Source organism: Garra rufa, chromosome 5 (assembly GCF_049309525.1).
Source record: "Garra rufa chromosome 5, GarRuf1.0, whole genome shotgun sequence".
In the NCBI taxonomy this organism is placed as follows: domain Eukaryota; kingdom Metazoa; phylum Chordata; class Actinopteri; order Cypriniformes; family Cyprinidae; genus Garra; species Garra rufa.
The window spans coordinates 42,014,736-42,035,249 of record NC_133365.1 but is presented as its reverse complement, the minus strand read 5'-3'; the positions used below and the strand labels follow the sequence as shown (position 1 = coordinate 42,035,249).

Below are 20,514 nucleotides of genomic sequence, written 5' to 3'. Positions count from 1 at the left end.
TATGATAACATAATTGTTATTCAAACTAAACACCCAGCCAGTTTGATTCACTAAAACAGAATCAACTCATTAAACTCATTTGTTTGGGAATTAAACTATACTGATTGTTCAGCATGTTGTTAATTGAGTAAAATTTTTGACTCAAATGAGTAATTTGTTCGGTAAGACTGGTGTATATTTTTGATTCACTGAAAAAAAAAAAACATTGACGTTGATTGACATTGGTTAGAAATCAAAAAAATTCTCAAATATGTCAAAAAATCTGAATAAAATGCAGTTCTCAGTTTCTAACTATCATGATATGTACCATAATATAACATTTCTCACACTGAAGATTCTGGTCACACCACCCACCCCTGCTGTCAAAGTTTCTGTCAGATAACATTGTCAAAGTGTTATACCTGTCTGTCTGTAGCGGATGGTGCAAACGAATCCTTCATGCATCAGGTGGATGGTTTTAACGGCACCTGTTGCCTCATCGTAGGTGAAGGTAACAAGTGTTGAGTCATAGAGGATCTCAGACAGCCGAGCCACTCGGCTGTATTTATAGATCACGTGCCTGCCTGTGCCCAGGTACAGGCTCTGGAGCAGGCGCCCATCGTGGGCGTAGTCCTGCGTGAAGCTGGAGGTCGGTGAGTCGGGTGGGGTGTAGGTGTTTCGGTAGTAGCCCACAGATAGAGAGGTCTGCAGGCTGTGTCTCACCATGCTAGGGAGGGTGACCGACAGGAGACAGTCTGTCTGATCATACTCAAATGTATAGCGGCGCTGACTGTGTAACAACAGCTGGACAGACTGAGAGAAGGAGATGAACAGGGAAAAAAGACAGAGAAAAATCATTTAGATTAGATTTATATGGTAACATTTTACATAAAGGGTCATTAGCTAACATTAGTTAACTACATTAGCTAACATGAACTAAGAATGAACAATACTTCTACAGCATTAATTAATCTTAGTTAATGTTAATTTCAGCATTTACTAATGCATTATTAAAATCAAAAGTTGTCTTGGTTAACATTAGCTAATGCACTGTAATAAATGTATTATTCATTGTTCATTATGTTAGTTAACACATTAACTAATGTTAACAAATTCCACTAAAACATACCAGCTGGCAGGTGAATCTCATGAAAACTTGTCACATTAAACCCCAAAAAAGAACACAAACAATAAAAAGAAGAAACAAACAAATTTTGTTTTGCTTAAAAAACTAAATTCTCAACCATAAAACATCCAGGCTATTCTTTTGAGATTCCCATTTTTTTCTGTGCATGGAAAAAGTATTTTAAAAATGTGAAAATGAAAACCAATAAAATAAATAATAATAAAAAAATACTTGTTGAATACTTCTATATAAACACAATTTAAACAATTCTAATAGTGATATATTTTTCCTTTACAGTAAAGAGAACAAGATTTTTCTTCCCACTATGGTAATGATAATTAGGGCACATGTCATAAAAATAATGTTGCAATGCAAAAAATTAAAAGAAAAATGCAAATAAATAAATAAAAAAGTTCACAAAATAGGCATCACTTTCAAACGTAAAATATTAATGTTTACAAATAAATAAATTAATAAAAATAAATAAAATTAAAACAAGTTCTGATTACGTTTATCCCATTTTGGGGTCAAAATACGACCTGCACAAGTTCTTGACAAGTTTTTTAATAGAACAACCAGGAAAAAACAGAAAGAGAAAGATTTTTTTTTTTTTTTTTAACAGGCAAGTGAATCTCATAAAAACATGTCAAATGTAACCCCAAAATCAAAAGAACGCAATCAACAAAAGAGAAGAAACAAACAAAAACAATTTTGTTTTGCTTAAAAAAAAAATCTTACAACCATAAAAGATCTGCAAAATGTTTGTTTTACAAAAAATGAAAAATAAAATAAAATAAAACAATCAATTATTTTCATCCCATTTTTGGGGTCAAATATGACCTGGACATGTTCTAGACAGTTATTTTTCGAGATTCACACAAGTATAGTTACACTTCTTACACATAAAGTACACACCTTCTCCAAAAAAGTGTAGCTCCAGATCTTCCCATTGGCCCAGGTCCTTGTGATAATGCGTCCATTATCGTAGTCTCTGCGCTCGGTCCAGTTTCCTCTCTGTATGCTGGTGACCAGACCTTCACTTGTGTAGGTTACTCGCACTTGATTGTATTTACTGGGAGTCCAGAGCACGGGCCTGCCCTTTTCGTCGTACTGAACCCGCAGGGTAAACTTGCGATGGTCATCATATATCTTCCCGACCCGACTCTCTTGACTATAATCTATAGACAAGACGTTCCTGTTGTGAGCCTAAGCGAGAGAAGGGGATGAGAAAGAAGGTAAAACTTATGATCTTATTATATCAGAGTACACAGAAACATGTGTGCAATAAAACTGGCAATAAAAGAAGAAAATTTCCTTCTCAGGGGCACAGAGGGAGACAGGGTTGCTGTTACGGCCGACAATATTCAGCAGATACATCAATGAATTGACAACGAGTCTGGAACAGTTTGAAGCTCCTGATTTCACTCTGTGATTCCGAAATCAAATTCCAGCTTTATGCAGATGAATCGCTTCGGCCGGCTCCCACTGAAAGGGGCCACCGCAGAGTCTGGACCTTCTGGAAGATTTTGCTCCCATAAAAAGATAATGTCCTGTAGAGATGCCTGTTAGAATTTGCCTGACTATATTAGAATCGATAATTGAGCCGGCTGCCCTTTACGGCAGCGAGGTGTGGCGTCCACTAACAAATTAGAAATTAGGCAAATGGGAAAAACATCCAACTGAGACCTTGCATGCAATATTCAGTAAAAAAATATCTTTAAAGTAAATGGGAACACCGCAAATAACACATGCAGGGTGGAATTAGGCCAATAACATTAATTCACTGATCCCCATATCATTATAAAACCCTGCAATGCGAAGAGTTGAGTAAAGAGAACAGACCCCTCGCTGAGCTGGTCCTGGGCTTTACAATTAATTGTACTAACATACACACGCCCCCTGCGACCAGAGTAATTCCGTGAGCCTAATTAGAATAAACCAAATTACAAACACAAGCAAAACATGTTTATATCACATTTGGAAATATGAAGTAAAATGCAATGCTGTCTGGCCCTAAAAACACTTTTTGAACTTTTTCCATTTAACTAGTATAGTCAGAACTTCCAATTTCTTGAAGTTGGACTTTCAACTTGCACTAATCCACATCTTTGAAAGGAATAAAGCACTGTCCACTGTGTCAGATATATATAAGTATAAAAAAACTCAGGTTCAAGGAGCACAGTGTACCGGCACATTGTGTCTTCGCCTGTCACCATATAAAGGACAGTGAGAAACTGGCATCATCTTGTGTCTTTCTCTCTAATAAAGCTACGTTTTGATTGTTTTCTAATTTATTATTAGAAGTGCTCAAAGCATATAATTAATTAAATACACTGCCCTCCAAAAGTTTGGAAACGCTCTAGAAAAGTGGGGTTTTGGACAATATTGGCATGAATCCTTTTTAATTTGTGATCATTTTGCACTGATAAGGGACAACACAAACTACGAAAAAATATTTGATTACATAAACAGTTTATACATAGAAAAAACTTAAATTTTTCCGATTCATCAAAATATCCACCATTAGCAGCTATTACAGCTCTGAATAATCTGGGCATCTGAGCTGTCAGTTTATTCAAACATTGACTTGATATATTACTCCAAGCCTCCTGAAGGATTGCCCAAAGATGATTCACGCTGATATCGTCCAAAACCACACTTTGCCAGGGGTGTTTCCAAACTTTTGGTTTAAGGCAGTTTATTTACATATTTAAATTGACACTACAACTATTTCACTTAGTATACACCAATACACACCATCTTACGACAAATTTAATGATTTTATTTAGAAAGGACATTAAATTAATCAAAATTGACAGTAAATATATTTATAATGTTTAAAAAATACTTCTATTTCAAATGAATGCTGTTCTTCTAAATGTTCTAAAAAATGTATTATGGTTTCTACAAAAAATGGATAATGGTAAGAAACGATTCTTGAGCACCAAATCAACATCATGTATTAAGAATAAATAACATTATTTTAAAGATGCAAATTTCACTTTTACATGGTGTTTGCATATAAATGTGTCTTAGCAGTTTGTGGACAGAACCACCCTACAATGATAAAAATCCATTCAATCTTTTTTTTAATCCTCAAAAAATCTAAACAGTCTCAATTATCCAGCCGTTTTGATTTTCTGAGCAGTATGATATTATACTGATCAGGTCCCGCACATGACTGCTGATGGACTATCCCGTATTAGCATATTTCACCGTCATTTTCTCCGCACTTGAGCAGCTGTAGCATCAACAATGTCTCGTAAACAATGCAGGTGTTTTGTATTTGGATGTAAAAGTGAACATAAAAGTCTTTATTTTCTCCCGACAACAGAGCCACTGAGGACATGGTAACATGCCACCAAATAGACAAAAAATGAAAGAGGGGGCAGGGTGAGCAGTAGCTCATTATCATTTAAAGAGTCATGCACTGAAACTGATAGCTGTGAATAGAGCTGTTTTTGACAAGGTAAAAAGGGTGCTGTTTTACATGACCATTGAGGAATTTTAAACAAAACGTGTTGCAGACATTTCACGAAGACCCTAAAGCATCATACCAACTAGTGGAAAATGGGCATCCGATGTCTCCTTTAAGGCGAGACACTGCAGGTGAATAGTGTAAAAAAAATTAACTAATAGTTATCACCTTACCTACCCAGTTGATTGATTACTTTGCTAATTTCCATACATTTCTAGTACAAAAATCTAAACACTGGATCAAGTCAATTTCAAAATTCTTGTTTAATTTTTTTGACATATTAGAGTCAAAAGTTTTTATAGAGGGAATTTTGGGTATCTAATTTCGTTACAACATAATTAAAAAAAAATTCAGAACAGACAGGAAACACAATTTTTTTTAAAATTTGTTTTTAGGGGAATAAAAAACTAGCAAATTATATATGAACAAATCCCTCTGTAAAAACCTTCAGGATATAGACAGGAATAAAAATGTAAGGTTTGGTGTGTGTAAGTGCTACTTAAGTGGAGATTTATGGCTCAGTGTAGCCTTTAAAAATATGCATTGTAGTTGAAATCTATTGACACAAATAGATAAAGTGCTATAAAAAACACTTAACAGTGTTGTTGTTAACAGTGTTTTCTTTCCACTAGTCTGAAAAACCAAAAAGCCCAAAATCTCAAACTTGATAGGTGAATGAAAAAACTGTGTTTTTGCCTGCAGTGTCTCCCCTTAAATTGTAATATTTCACAATATGTTTTTACTTTATTTTTGATGCAGTCTTGGTGAACATAAGTCTTTATTCAAAAATACATGTTACAACCCTATGGAAAATATGAGATAATTAATTATCTTTTGCAGTGCCTGTAAAGCACACTAATACTGAAACTGCAACCAAGAAGTGAAACGGAACAGAGAAAGAGTGAATATTAGAAAGAATGAAATAGAGAAGAGAAAGATTTATGGAATCTATTTAAAGGGGAAGTTGGAACAGTGTGTGAAGTGCAGGGTATAAGGCTGTGCAGTGCCTGTAAGAGGGTATATAGGCTGTATATTAGAGAGTATAGGTGTGTAGTGTAGTCTGTTTCTTCCATTTGTCCTACACATAAGTCCCTTTATGGAAAGACAATCTTGGTAACATCCTGGGCCGCTATTAGCAGTCAGGGAAGAGGTCATCTCTTATATATACTTGAATAGGGAAAGACCAAAAGCAAAACTATTTTTTCAAGCTTAAGTTTCAATAACATGTCAAAGCACCAACAAAACAAATATCAAGTCTTTGGCTTCTGTCAGAGCTTCCCCTCACCTTTTTAAAAAGAAAATGTACATGTAAAATCAGATAAAAGAAAGTTGGTTTAATGTAGGGTGTCAAACTAAATCATACAATTAAAGCTTAAATCACAATGGTGTTAATTAGAGCTCAGTGTAGCACCACTGTGAGAAATATGCAGAGTCAGAGGTAAGATTAGTACTCTTCATTTAGAACGACCCAGGTTCAATTACAAAGCTGGAATAAATTAATTTATCCTTTTTAATAAATTAAGAAAAAAATAAAAACGCAGTTCTGTGGCAGTAGATGAATAACAGGAGTCGGGATCTCATTTGGTTCCATTTTAGTTAGCGATTTCACTGACTTGACCTCAGTGATGAGTGTCGCATTTGCTGTGACAGCTTCACTTGAATCTAATCATGCGCCAGTGTTAACGTAACCTAAAAAAACCTGACTGTTCAGTACCAAGGTGAACACAAAATAATTACGGCATTTTAAGTCTAGGAGCAATTCAAAATTAACAAAGATTACTAATTTTATTATGGCATTCCGCAAACACCTCACAAAACAATGTCTGACACACAAATTTCAATGTCTGAAATTGCATTACATCCTGGTCACCCAACACAGTAAACACAATATTGCTCTCGGTCTGCATTCATATGCTGCGTGTGTGTTTGTGCATTACCCTTAGTCTCCGTTCATATGCTGTGAAATTTCCTTTGGCCTGTTCACGTCTCTGTCTCCACTCTATCAGGCTGTGAGCTGGTTCCCCAGGCAACGTGATGTTGCACCTTCCGACCGTGGGATGGACGAGGCCTGACGATGCCCCCGGCAACAGCCCGGATGACACGGTTGGTTCAGTACTGAGAGTAACGTCCATCCCACTGGCATACGTCACCCACAGGGAGCCGTCATCTCTAACGCCGTACACACTAACAGAGTGAGCTGGACAGAGATTTATTACATGAAATAATGAGAGAATTTCTATTTTTGTGTGAACTGTCCCTTTAAATATGGCTGAAGTGTATTTGACATTATCATTATCACTAATCTGTAGATTTACACACATATACTCTCTCACCTTGTCGAAGTGTGTAGACGGTGTTATCCGCAGAGTGGTTTGTAATTATAATAAAGTTTTCCCTGTTCGAGGCAGTGGCTTCCACTCTGACAGCTTTCTCCATGTTTCCATGGAAACTGCTGACCTCTCCAGTTGGCAAGGTCACGTTGATGAGGTGTCCGTCAGAGTTATACCTGCTCATAAACACACTTTCTGTTAGTCTGGGTGTGTGTGAGAGAGAGAAAGACTGTAGTAAAGTTTAAATGAGTGAGTGTAAATGCATGTGCATGTAAGGGAGTTTAAAGGGGTCATATCATGCATTTTTTATCATTTTATTTTCCCCTGGCGACATTTGAAATGCTAGCCAAGGTTTCGTGTGTCATAATTTAGTTTTTCATGACAATTTTCCATTCTCTCCCTGAACCTTACGACAGCAGTAAACAGGCTGTTTTTTGCTGCCGTGCCTTTAAGACCTCTGTGTAAACGCCCTCTTCGCATTTGAAATGAGAAACAACGCTTTGCTTCACTTACATGCGGCTTGGGTTTGCTGTTGGGTCCAATATAGTTCATGCTACTGAATTCTTCAATAACGGCCTCTTAGAAAAGACTGAATTACATTGTGACAGGATCATAAAACAATCCACTGAAATGTGCTGAACTGTGAAGGTGGAACTGAAATGATCAGGGACCTTGTTAAAAATAAACTTCAGTCACACTTTCCTGCAGTTACAATGTAAAGGATGTTTTTATTGTTAGTTATACACAAATTGGAACATCAGTTTCTGTTTTTTTAAGTGTCTATTCTGCTTCTTCCTCGTTACCTTACTGTGACTGTGCAAAAATGAAAATACGCACCCTCTAGTTGTTCCAAACCTGTAAAGTTGTTGTTTTTTGTTTTCTTTGTGCATGAATAGTATTCTTGTAGCTTCATAAAATTAATGTTAAACCACTGATGTCACATGGACTATTTAAACAATGTCCTTACTACCTTTCTGGGCCTTGAACGTCGTAGTTGCATTGCTGTCCATGCAGGGTCAGAAAGCTCTTGGATTTGTGTTCCGAAGATGTACAAAGGTCTTACAGGTTTGGGACAACATGAGGGTGAGTAATTAATGACAGAATTTTCATTTTTGGGTGAACTATCCCGTTCATGTACTAATGTCCTGACATACAGATGAAGTCAAAAGTTTACATACACCTTGCAGTATCAGCAAAATGTATTATTTTTCCAAAATAAGAGGGATCATACAAAATGTATGTTATGTTTTTATTTATTTCCCATTAAAAGTCCACAAGAGAAAATAATAGTTGAATTTATAAAAATGACCCCGTTCCAAAGTTTACATACACTTGATTCTTAATACTGTGTTGTTACCTAAATGATCCACAGTTGTGTTTTTTTGTTTAGTGATAGTTGCTCATAAGTTCCTTGTTCGTCCTGAACAGTAAAATCCTTCAGGTCCCACAGATTATTTAGTTTTTTTGGCATTTTTATGTATTTGAACCCTTTTCAACAATGACTGCATGATTTTGAGATGCATCTTTTCACACTGAGGACAACTGAGGGACTCATATGAAACTATTACAGAATTAATAAACTCTCGCTGAAGCTTCAGAAGGAAACACGATACATTAAGAGCCGGGGGGGTGAAAACAATGAATTTGAAGATCAGGGTAAATTTAACTTATTTTGTCTTTTAGGAAACATGTATCTTTGGTAGCTTCTGAAGGGCAGCTCTAAATGAAAAAATATGATATTTAGGCAAAATAAGAAAAATGCGCACATCTTCATTCTGTTCTTCATTCTCTTAATGCATCATGATTCCTTTTGAAGCATCAGTGAGCGTTTGAACTTTCTGTAATAATTGTAGATGAGTCCCTCAATTGTCTTTAGTGTGAAAAGATGGATCACAAAATCATACAGTCATCATTGGAAAGGGTTCAAATACACAAAAATCTGAAAAACAAAAGAATTTGTGGGACCTGAAGGATTTTTCTGAAGAACAGCAGGCAGTTAACGGTTCAGGACAAACCAGAGACTCATGAACAACCATCACTAAAATAAAAACACAGCTGTTGATCATTCAGGTAAGAACACAGTATTAAGAATCAACAGGATGTAAACTTTTGAACAGGGTCATTTTTATACAATCAAATATTTTATTTTGTGGACTATATGTAGGGCTGGGCGATATGGCAAAAATGTAATCTCGATATTTTTTCCCCCATATTGAACGATAACGATATATATTTCGATATAAGCTGTTGATGTTGCCAGCTTTAAAATAGTATCCCAACAATGACTAAAGCCACAAAAATGAAAGGGTTCATTAAATTACATTTAAAGTATAGTTTATTAACAAAAACAGATTACAGATTTGGCCTTAAAAATTAAAACAACTTACTAAAATAAATTAAAAAAATAAAAGTTGTGACAGAGTATGGTAAATGAGAGTAAATGTACAAAATGAAAAAACATAAAATTATTGTAAAAACATAATTTGTAACACAATTATTTATTTATTTATTATTATTATTAACACAATTGTTTATTTTCTCTATTATAGGTTGAGCTATTTAAATTAGAGGCAACCACTGTATTTTGAAACAATCTACAGTATAAATAACAAAAAATTATGACACGGTTCTTTCTTAATCGTATTAAGTGCAGACAATTCAGCCATAATCAAAGTAGGCTACTCTCTAAATATTCAAAGTGCAAATAGAGACGGATATTTCAAGCATGATACAGAGCTATAGACATACACAACCTATCATAGCCTACATACAAATAACAGCCTAGATATGTCATGTAGCCTAATTTGCGTGCATTGGGGGGATTAAAATTGCTTTTGAATGCGCGTGCGTTTTTTGCTTTCGGTTTCAGTTTTAACAATCGCGCCAAACTCTCAGCTGAGCTAAGAGTCACTTTTCAGGTAGCCAAACCACTTATATAACGGAATTCGTGCTACCTTTTTTGTCGACAATTTCAACATCTTTGGATAATAACTCGAAGTTAGTTTCACTTTCGTCGCTGCTTCCTCTCTCTTTTTTTGTCGTCCTGGGCTGTGTCCAAATTCAGGGTCTACATCCTTCGGAGGACTCATTTGAAGGATGTTACGTCACAGCACCGCGACGAAGGCTGTCCAAATTCGTAGGATCCTTCAAATGCGGCCCACAAATACGTCCTCCTTTTCCCCGAATTGGAAGGATGGGTCTGGTGGATCCTTTCCCGTCCTACCTATCCCATAATTCCTTTCGGCAGAGCGCTTCAAATAATGGCGGACAAAACGAGCGGTAGTAATGATGCAAGTTTTAAAAAAACTGGCGTTTCAAAAAATATTTTTTTACAGCGGATGTCTAGTTAGGCCTTTGGTTTTAGCGTTAAACTTATTTTTTTTTTACATTTGTATGTTTATATGTTAAAAAACATCACTTTTGTAAACTAGCTTCTTTCTTACTGCCTGTGTGAATATCCCCTTACACACAGCTAATTTCTTGTTAGTGATTGAAGCTGTTTTTAACGCTTTTTGGGACGAAAGAGCAGTTATTTTGTTTTGTGCAGTACAGATAACCTTACTTTTTGCTTAGCGCTGTCACGGTTGCTAGGCGATAGGATACGAGCAACGGGGAAGGGAGGGAACTGAAAGAAGGGTAGGCTGTCCAAATTCACTGACACCTACTTCCAGGTTTTGCGGTCTTCGGAGGACCCCTCCTCCGAAGACCTGGTAGGAAGGATCCTAAGGAGGATGCAGACCCTGAATTTGGACACAGCCCTGGTGTTAAGTTTGCTTCGCAAAGTGCGGTAGGAAATGAACTTTGTACTTTGACGTGCACACGCACGCTGTACGCTGATTGGCTGTTGTCGCATATTTCTACTGTGTGATTGGCTCTTAGATTAATCCATATCGAGCAAAAAATGTCTAGAGCCTATCATCGTTATTAACATAAATTTTATCGCGATTCGATATGATATCGTTTATCGGCCCAGCCCTAACTATATGTAAACATCTTTTATGTGAAATATCTTCTTCAGGTCAGTACTAAATAAAAAATAACATGCATTTTGTATGATTCCCCTTATTTTGGTCAAATAATGAACATTTTGCAGATTCTGAATAGGGGATTTAAACTTTTGACCTCAGCTGTATGAGTTTTTATTCTTATTATAAGATAATGTAGAAAAACTGTGGATTATCTCACTGCTGTGACAATTCTCCAGCATCTCACCAATTATGAACTCCACCTCTACCTCTACTCATTCATTACTAACTTCATTATTAAGTAGTCCAGGGGTTCTTAAGAGCTTTATTCAAGTCTCAAGCTGCAGTCCTGTCTTTGACAGCAAGCCAAATCTGTTTACCTTCATTATACGCAGGGATTAGTGAACTCATGAACACTGTGCTAAGCACACAGGACACTCTTTTACCGCAACCGCAGTTTCCTTTAATGGACTTTCTACTTGTATACATTTTAAAGAAAGTAAAGACTGAAATCTCCTACAGAAGCTTAAACAGCTTAATAAACACACTACATGTCTAAATGACAATTACATAAAGGTTATAGAATAGAAAACATCAACTCAGTATAAAAGTCAATGCAAAGTCCCCAAAATGACACAAGGACAAATGTGTTGGTGTGAGATACATCATAAAGGTGAATGCCAAAATCCGCTGATGCACCACAAAGGAACAGATGACTTGACATTTGAATCTGTGTGGACGGCAGGTCATGTGATATAATGAGTGGGTGAAATACTTCTGGCATGTTTCATTTCTCTTTTTCCGTTTCTAGAGTAGTTTTTAGAACTAAACAGCTCGAGTTTCTTCATCTTCTCTGGCCCTAATTTATTTATGTCGAATCAATGTCAATGCCAATTTACTTCATATACTTGTGTCTGGCCACCCACACTGATGTAAAAGAATAAAAGCTTTTCATTTGATGAAACTATTGAGCTTTCAAAGGCCTGCGGTTTAGATCAAGAGACATCAGCCGCCGTGTTCTTCTCTACTCAAAATGTTGAGTCTGCCTGAAATGCTGGTTTCCTCCTCATCTACTTAAACATCTTAGGGGCTTCTTCCTTCCTTTCCTTGCTCACTGGGGGGTTGTAAGCCACTATTTTTCTTTTCCTTTTATCTTCTTTATTTTTCTATTTTCTCTAATGCTGCTTTGGAACAATGTGTATTGCAAAAAGCTCTAAATAAATAAACCTGAATTGAAAAGAGACTAAATGGATTGACTGTGCAGGCGTAAGCACCTAATCCACATGGTTTATGTTACTGGATTCTCATCAAAACTCTACTGTAATCTTGTTCTAAAACTATATTTCAACATTTTCTGATGAAAACATGAGGGGAGTGGTTGCTATGCGGTTACTAAGGTGTTCTGAGTGCTAGGAGCAACACTGATAGTGATGTTCACCTCAGCAAGCCTTACTAATATGGCTATGTGTCAAAACTTAATGAGCTGCCTACCTAAACGCATTTTTGGGCATCACGGGTGCATTTGAAGGTTTGGATCGATCATTCGCACACCTTCGTCTCGCCTCACTGGTTTCCAGACACTTGCATCAAGACACTAATGCATGCATATTGAGCAGCCTCTCACTTTTGCAAATCAAATCAACAGGCACGAAATCACTTTCCCGAAATTTCACTATTCCTCAACAGTGGAACGATCTTCTCAACTCCCTCAAGTTCCTAGGCACCTTCAAGAACGTCTATATTAGAGGTCTCAAACTCAAAAAGCCTTGGAGAACACCAGGCAGGTGGAGGGCCAAATATTTTAGTGAAGGAATTCATCTTTCTCTTATACCCAGCAGAGCTCTGCGTGTTTAGCTGACTAATGACGCCTGAGATTGTATTCCTGCAAAGTTTTGTTTACAGATGAGTCAAGGTACAATTGACGGCCCATTAAAAGACCAGAAACATCACAAGCTGGCTTTGATTTTGCATTTGACTCAATGCTATTATTGCACTAACTAGAAAATAAAATAAATAATTAATAAACTACTTAACTATTCACACTGCCTCTCCCTTTCTTCTTTATTGTAGCTTGAATTTTTTTCTGAGCAATTCTGGAACTCTGAATTGTAGTACTTCTTATGCTGACTCATTTTTGTTTAGATATTACTTTGGACATTGGCTAGATGAACATCTGCAAAGGTAAAATGCTTTTAAGAATGAAAATTCCCCCAAAACAAAGTTTAGATAGGAAGCTAGGTTTTGCCACACAGCCTATCTGATCTGAAGAATGAAAAAAAAAAAAAAGAAAACTTTTTATCTCAAGTCATTACTGCATGCATATCAGATCTAAGAAATTTCCCTGTACCAGGGGCGCTTGTTGACGAGTTTGCAACACCTACGTTGGTGCATATTCTGCTTTGAGGTATGTTTCTAAAATATTCAGTACTTATTACTTCTGGATGGATGGAACTGATCAAAGTCAACACACCATTTCCGCTAATTCCTTGGGTGTTGTGTGCAGAACAGAATGTTGCAACATAATTTAAATACGCTTCAGGCTTATAGAATTGCATATGAACCCATTTATAAATGATAAACAGATAAATTAGCAAACATTCTAACACTATATAATAAAATTATCAGTTAATTCATTTTGTTAACAGTGTCATGAGCTGTATTTTTACTCCTTTATTATTTAACGTTAACGGTTAACGTTAATTTCAAGAATTACTGATATATATATATATATATTTTTTTACATTTTTTAATCTTTTTTGTGCTTTGTTTCATTCTGCTGTTTTGTCCTTGTAAAGCACTTTGAGAAAGCACATTTTAAAGACTCTATACAAAAAAAACAAAAAACATTTATTTCAATATTATATAATGCTACATTATTTTAAAATGTTAAAAGAGTAATTCACTTCCAGAACAAAAATAGTAGGTAATAGATAATTTACTCTCCTCCTTGTCATCCAAGATGTCTTTCTTTCTTCAGTCATTAAGAAATTATGTTTTTGGAGGAAAACATTTCAGGATTTCTCTCCATATAGTGGACTTCTATGGCTCCCACGAGTTTGAACTTCCAAAATGTAGTTGTAGTAGTAAATGCAGCTTCAAAGGGCTCTACACGATCCCAGCCGAGAAAAAAGGGTCTTATCTAGCAAAACGATCGATTATTTTCTAAAAAAAAAAAAAAAGTAGTAGTTTATATACTTTTTGATTTCAAATGCTCGTCTTGTCTAGCTCTGCGATGTGCATGTGTACTCCGGTTCAATACAGTTAGTGTAGGTTGAAAAACTCTCATCTCATTTTCTCCTCCGACTTCAAAATCGTCCGACATTGCTGTTTAACCTTTTTTTATAAAGGGCGTTTGACCTTCATTACACATTCACTTTGTAAACCCTGGGTACTTCTGCAGCGATGTAGGAAGATTTCAAAGTTGGATTAGAGACCCAAACTGTATTGTACCAGAGTACACAGCATTAGACAAGCATTTGACGTTAAAAAAGTACATAAATAGTACTTTTTTTTAAATAACCCTTTTGCTAGATAAAACCCTTCTTCCTCGGCTGGGATCGTTTAGAGCCATTTGAAGCTGCATTTAAACTGCATTTTGGAAGTTCAAACTCAAGGGAACCACAGAAGTATATTATATGGAGAACATTCCTGAAATATTTTCCTCAAGAAACATAATTTCTTTACATCTAAAGACAAAAAGACATGAACATCTTGGATAACAAGCGGGTGAGTAAATTATGAGGAAGTTTTTGTTCTGGAAGTGAACTCCTTCAAAATGTGTTGGTATGATATATATCAAAATTTAGATTAACCCAGAATAATAAATGCAGTAAAAGTCTGTTGTTAATAATTAACATGAAATAATGTTGTTAGTACTGTAACTAAACTTGCATTAACTAATGATGATGGATAGAATTTCACTATACCAAAAAAAGCCTTTGTAAATAATAAAAACAAGCAATATTTTTGCAGCGATGATTTACAATTGCTATTCGTTAACAGCTAATGCATTAGGTGTCATTAACTTACAATAAACAAGACATTTTAACAGCATTTATTAATTTAGGTTGTCTTAGTGAAACAACTGGTCATTTTCTAAGAAAAGCTACAAATGTATATATTTTTTAACCACAAATGCTCATCTTGCACTAGCTCGACTTCACGCATTACATAGTCATGTCGAAAAGGTCACGCGTGACTGTTTACAAAGCGAACATGCAAATAGAGACAACAACGTTGTCGGACGATTCTGGAGTTGGAGGAGATAATTAGATGAAGTTTTCGCCCTACCCTACCTTTTCAAACCCGAGTACACAGACGAAGAACTAACCACATGTGACTTTTCCAACATGATTACATAATGTGTAAAGTAACAGATGCGCAACAGAGCATTTGTGGTTAAAATGTATATTTTAAATGTATATGATATCCGGCTGGGATCGTGTAGAGCCCTTTGAAGCTGCTTTGAAATTCTAATTTTCATCCTGCTGATCCCCATTGAAGTCCACTATATGGAGAAAAATCCTGAAATGTTTTCCTCAAAAACCTTCATTTCTTTTCGACTGAAGAAAGAAAGACATGAACATTTTGAATGACATGAGTAAATTACCAGGAAATTTGATTTCTGGAAGCCCTGTTAATAATGGTTGCTTAATTTTAGCTCATGATACCTAATGCATTAACTAAAGTTAAGGAACAGCAATTACAAAGTGTTGCCACCCCAAAAACGTGATTTTCGTGCTTCTGCCCTGAACCATAAGGCATCAGTTTAATGTTTGAGTTTGCACTAGTACGCAGCAGCAGGGGGCAGTGTCTCACAACAGACTGAACACAGAGAGCCAGGCATGTGACCTGCCTCAACACTACACCATGAGCTGCATGAGAACGTGTATCTGTGTGTGTATGTGTGTGTAAACACAGTGTGTGAAAGGTCACCGAGTTGATCAAACAAAAAGGAGAGAAAGAGAGAGAGGAAAAGAAGCCCCTGACATTTTCACACTAAATTAGAACTTGCAGCTCAGTCTCACAAATCCCTGAAAATGCCCATGCAAACAGTTTACACACACACCCGCACGCACGTGCGCTCACACACACTCACAGGTACCCAGGCTGTTTCATAGTGAAATCAGAAGAGGATACAGAGTTCTTTTCTTTATTGGATAGATTAAGGCTGAGTGATTTTCATTGCAGCAGAAAAACGCGCAGCTTGAGAAATCGAACTACTGCACTCTTTCAAACGATCTCAGGCAACACTGTCGATCAGACTGTATTAGATTATTTTCCTTCTGATAAATTCTGATAAAGCGTGATTAGATTAGACGCAGGTAAAGATTAATCAATGTGGGGAGGGAATTTTGTTTTATATACAGTAGAATCTTGCTACTATTCCTGCTAATAAAACAGCATTAGACTATCAGAGTGTGCAAGTGAGGCTCGTGTGGCAGACGAAACAGACTCGATGACAGGATATGACACGTGAAAACGAAGACGGATCGCGCTATCAAGCGCACCTATAAATCAAGCAATGCAGCGCACCCTCCTGATGAGAAAGAGATAGACAAAGGGAGAGTAAAGGAAGGGCATCACTTACTCGTAGACAGTAGTCCAGCCGTTCTCATTGCTGATGGTGGCGAGCAGCCCCGTGTTGCCGTAGTAACTGAGCTGCGCGAGGTCGTGCGCGAGAGCCGAGATGCGCTTCAGCATTCCTGCGTTGCTGATGGTCAGCCAGTAAACCTGGCCGCCCGGGGCTACGAGCCACAGGGGCACGCCATTAGCATCCCGCCGCAACTGCGCTATGGTGCCCTCCCTGTTTGCTATGCTGCTCAGGTGGCCCTCGGGGGTGTATGTGAAGTTAAGCAGGTAGTCCCCCGTCACCAGGCTTCGGGTGAACAGGTGAGTACCATTTGGAGTGAACAGATAGAGCTCTTGGTCCGCAACCGAGGTGAGCTCGTACAGCCCCTCGGGAGTGAGCTGAGGATGGTTAGCCGTGAGCCGGCGAATCCGCACGTTCCCGAGGTCAGCGATGTAGAGGGAGCCATTAGGAGAAACCGCCAGAGATGAGGGAGACTTCAGCTTGGCGTCGCGAGCGTAACCTCCATCACCTAGGGACGAATTCATGGAGAGAATGAGAAAGAGAAGCGGGGAAAAAAAGGAAGTCTAGTTCATTAGGCATTCAGTGTTGGACTTAACGATTAACCCTCAGAGAGCCACTGCAGTAAAATCGCAACACTTGTCTACAGTAGTTAAATAATAAAGATTTTTCAATAATTAAACCTGCGTATAACAGCAGCCCAGACGTCTAAACGTGTCATAGCAACACATTTGGCAGGGAGATATTTACAAATTGAATCTCTCAGCATGCTAAAGTCACACAACATTGCTGCCTACTGACACACTGCTGACTGGTTTGGATCAGATGCAGCAAAAAAGCAATTTGCCCCCCAAAAGCACAAGAACACGCTGTAATAGATAAGAAGTTGTATTTTTTACTTCACAATTAAATTACATTTTTGAATTAAATTTGTTTACCAAGCATTTACTTCCATCCATTTGATTAAAAAACAGCTATGTTAAAACAGTATTGTGAAATATTACTACAATTCTACAAAACCGTTTTCTATTTAAATATATTTTAAAATGTAATTTATTCCTGTGATGGCATAGCCAAATTTTCAGCAGCCATGTATCCTGTCTTCACTGTCACATTTTCCTTTAGAAGTCATTCAAATTCTAATTGTGGAAAATAGAAATCTTTTGTAACATGATCATTATAAATGTCTTCACTGTCACTTTTGATCAATTTTAATGGATCCTTGAAGAATAAAAATAATACTTTCCACATACACTACCAGCCAAAGTTTTTGAACACTAATTTTTTTTTTTTTAAAGAAGACTTCTGCTCACCAAGCCTGCGTTTATTTGATCCAAGAATACACCAAAAGCAGTAATATTGTGAAATAGTTTTACTATTTAAAATAACTGCTTTTTATTTGAATATATTTTAAAATGTAATTTATTCCTGTGATCAAAGTTAAATTTTCAGCATCATTACTCCAGTCTTTAGTGGTCCTTTAGTAGTTCTTCAGAAAACATTCTAATATGCTGTTTTGTGGTTCAAGAAACCCTTTAATTATTGTTATTATCAATACTTAAAACAGTTGAGTAATTTTTTAGTTTTTAGGATTCTTTGATGAATAGAAAGATCCAAAGATCAGCATTTATCTGAAATAAAAAGTATTATAAAAAATAATTACAAACTACACAATTCAAAAGCTTGGAGTCAGTATAATTTAATTTTTTTTTTTTTTTTTTTTAACGCAAGGATACTTCAAATTGATCAAAAGTGATGTTGAAACATTTATAATGTTACATACGATGTCTATTTCAGATCAATTCTATCCTCTGAACTTTCTATTTATCAAAGAAACCTGAAAAAATTCTACTAAGCTGTTTTCAACATAATAATGATACATGTTTTTTGAGCAGCAAATCAGAATATTAGAATGATTTCTGAAGGATCATGTGACTTAAGTAATGATGCTAAAAATTTAGCGTTGAAATCACACTAATAAATTACATAAAAAAATACATATATAAAAAAACTGTTATTTTAAATGGTAAAAGTATTTCAAAATTGTACAGTTTTTGCTGTACTTTGGATCAAATAAATGCAGGCTTCGTGAACAGTAGAGACTTTAAAATACATTAAACATCTTACTCTAAAAAAGTTTGACTGGTAGTGTAAGTATTCCTAATGATTTTCAACGTAGGCAAATAAAACATTAGAAAGCGTAGGAGGGCTGCTCTCAGATGAACACACTCAAGTTTCAGCTATCCAGCTTACTGGGAAGGCTTTTACAGTCAATGCAACTGCACAGTAGGCTTGTATCCATTTGGAAGTAATTCTTCCAGAACTATGAAATTTTATAGAGTGTCAGAGGATTGCTCTGAAATTAACATATCTGAATTTCAGCTTCCTAGCTTGCTGGAAAGGTTGCCTGAGAAAGCCAATTTGTATACTTGATTATAACAGTGGTGAAATTTTGCTACCTTGAAATCCCAGTGTTGCAATTTTTCAAAACTCAGCCAAGACAAAATATGCATTAAAAATTCATCATTTTTATAACCAGTGGCTTATTAAAAAAAGGTTTAACAAGGAAAAATAACACATCATCAATATGAATAACCTCTCTGAGGGCCAAAAGAAAACCACCAGACTTTGCACATTGATGTATGTTTATCTCACCTGAGAAACACTCGCAGTTGGGGTCAATCTTACAATCACATTCGCTGGTCGCCCCCGCGATTATGACCATTTCTCCATTTGTGGACACCTCTTGCACACGGCTGTGCTTCCGGTCGTCGGTTTCGGCGATGTACAGAGCCCCCTGATGGCTAACAGCGATAGCTTTCGCTCCCTCCAGCACAGAACGCACTGCTGTTTTCCCCAGAAGGACCGGTTCAATACTGGCCATGGGGCAATGGATGGGTCGTCCAGCAACCACACGCACCTGCTGGGACTCGCTCACCTGGAGCACAAGGTTATTATCGAGAACGTAGAGAGAGTTATCCAGCGGACTCACTGCCAGGTCTGTGGGCCACTCTAAACGCACCTGTGGATACACAAATGTATACTATTAAGTGCTATGAATGTGAAAAGTGTGATTTTCATCATGACAGTTTTTCCAGCCACTCTCATCTCATCATGGCCCATTCAGATGTACTCTCTCCAGCTGACATGAAGGACAGTAAGTTATCTCATTTTGACTGTCATTGTACCGATTTACATGTAACATCAATGGGCAGGACTGTTTTACATTATATATGCAGGGAAGAGATGAAACAGGGAGGCATGTGCAAGTACCAAACAAGTGAAGAAGAAGAATAACTTGATATCATACTGTGTCTTGTATTGTGTGGACATGGTTTGGATTTGCAAAATTTGAAAGCGAGCAGAAAAATATTGCCTGCAAACTGTGTCGCACGCCGGTCATCTGGAGGTGGAAACGCCAAAACTACTTTTCACCACTGGAGGTGGAAAAACCTTTTTTACCAACAAAAAAGGAAGTATGCTAAACTATGAGAGCCAAAAGATGCACCCTGCATCTACGGATGTTAGTTCTGCTGCTTTGATTCTTTTGTTTTGAATTCTAGTGATACATGATGTGAAGCTGCTGTTGCACTGATGCTAGACATATTTGTTATAAATATACACCAAAAGATATTACAAATATTATACATATTAAACAATACACACACACACACACACACACACACACACACACACACACACACAAGTATACGTGAGCTATAGCTGTATATTGGCACGGTTACTTCCTTCCTCCATGAATTCAAATCTAAAGTTGACAGCTGAGTCCAAGCCTCCATTAGTAATTCCAAAATGTCACTTTAGAAACAGTAATAAAGGAACGTTGAGTTGCGATCGTGATTACCTACATCTGATACAGCATTCATTCTTCAGATCGGTCTTTTATTCACGATAAACATTAGTTTGAATATCTGCTGAGGAAAGCTTTATCATTGGTGTAACGTTAATATCCTTTCATGTGTTAAGGTTGATTTTGCTCCTCAGTTCATTTGTTCGCTGCGTCAAGCTGTTGTTGAAACTAAAAAAAC

General features: G+C 36.8%; 1 protein-coding gene across 1 annotated transcript in view; it reads right to left on the bottom strand.

Moving 5' to 3' along the window:
* Positions 1–20,514, bottom strand: part of tenm1 (teneurin transmembrane protein 1) — a 78,016-nt gene that overhangs the window by 10,348 nt on the left and 47,154 nt on the right. Inside the window, exons 14-19 of the mRNA XM_073840088.1 lie at positions 19,124–19,490; positions 16,469–16,979; positions 6,917–7,089; positions 6,521–6,780; positions 2,021–2,311; positions 402–792 (exon numbers count right to left, since the gene is read on the bottom strand). Of these exons, the coding sequence (XP_073696189.1) occupies positions 402–792; positions 2,021–2,311; positions 6,521–6,780; positions 6,917–7,089; positions 16,469–16,979; positions 19,124–19,490 (1,993 nt within the window). The remainder of the gene's footprint in view (positions 1–401; positions 793–2,020; positions 2,312–6,520; positions 6,781–6,916; positions 7,090–16,468; positions 16,980–19,123; positions 19,491–20,514) is intronic.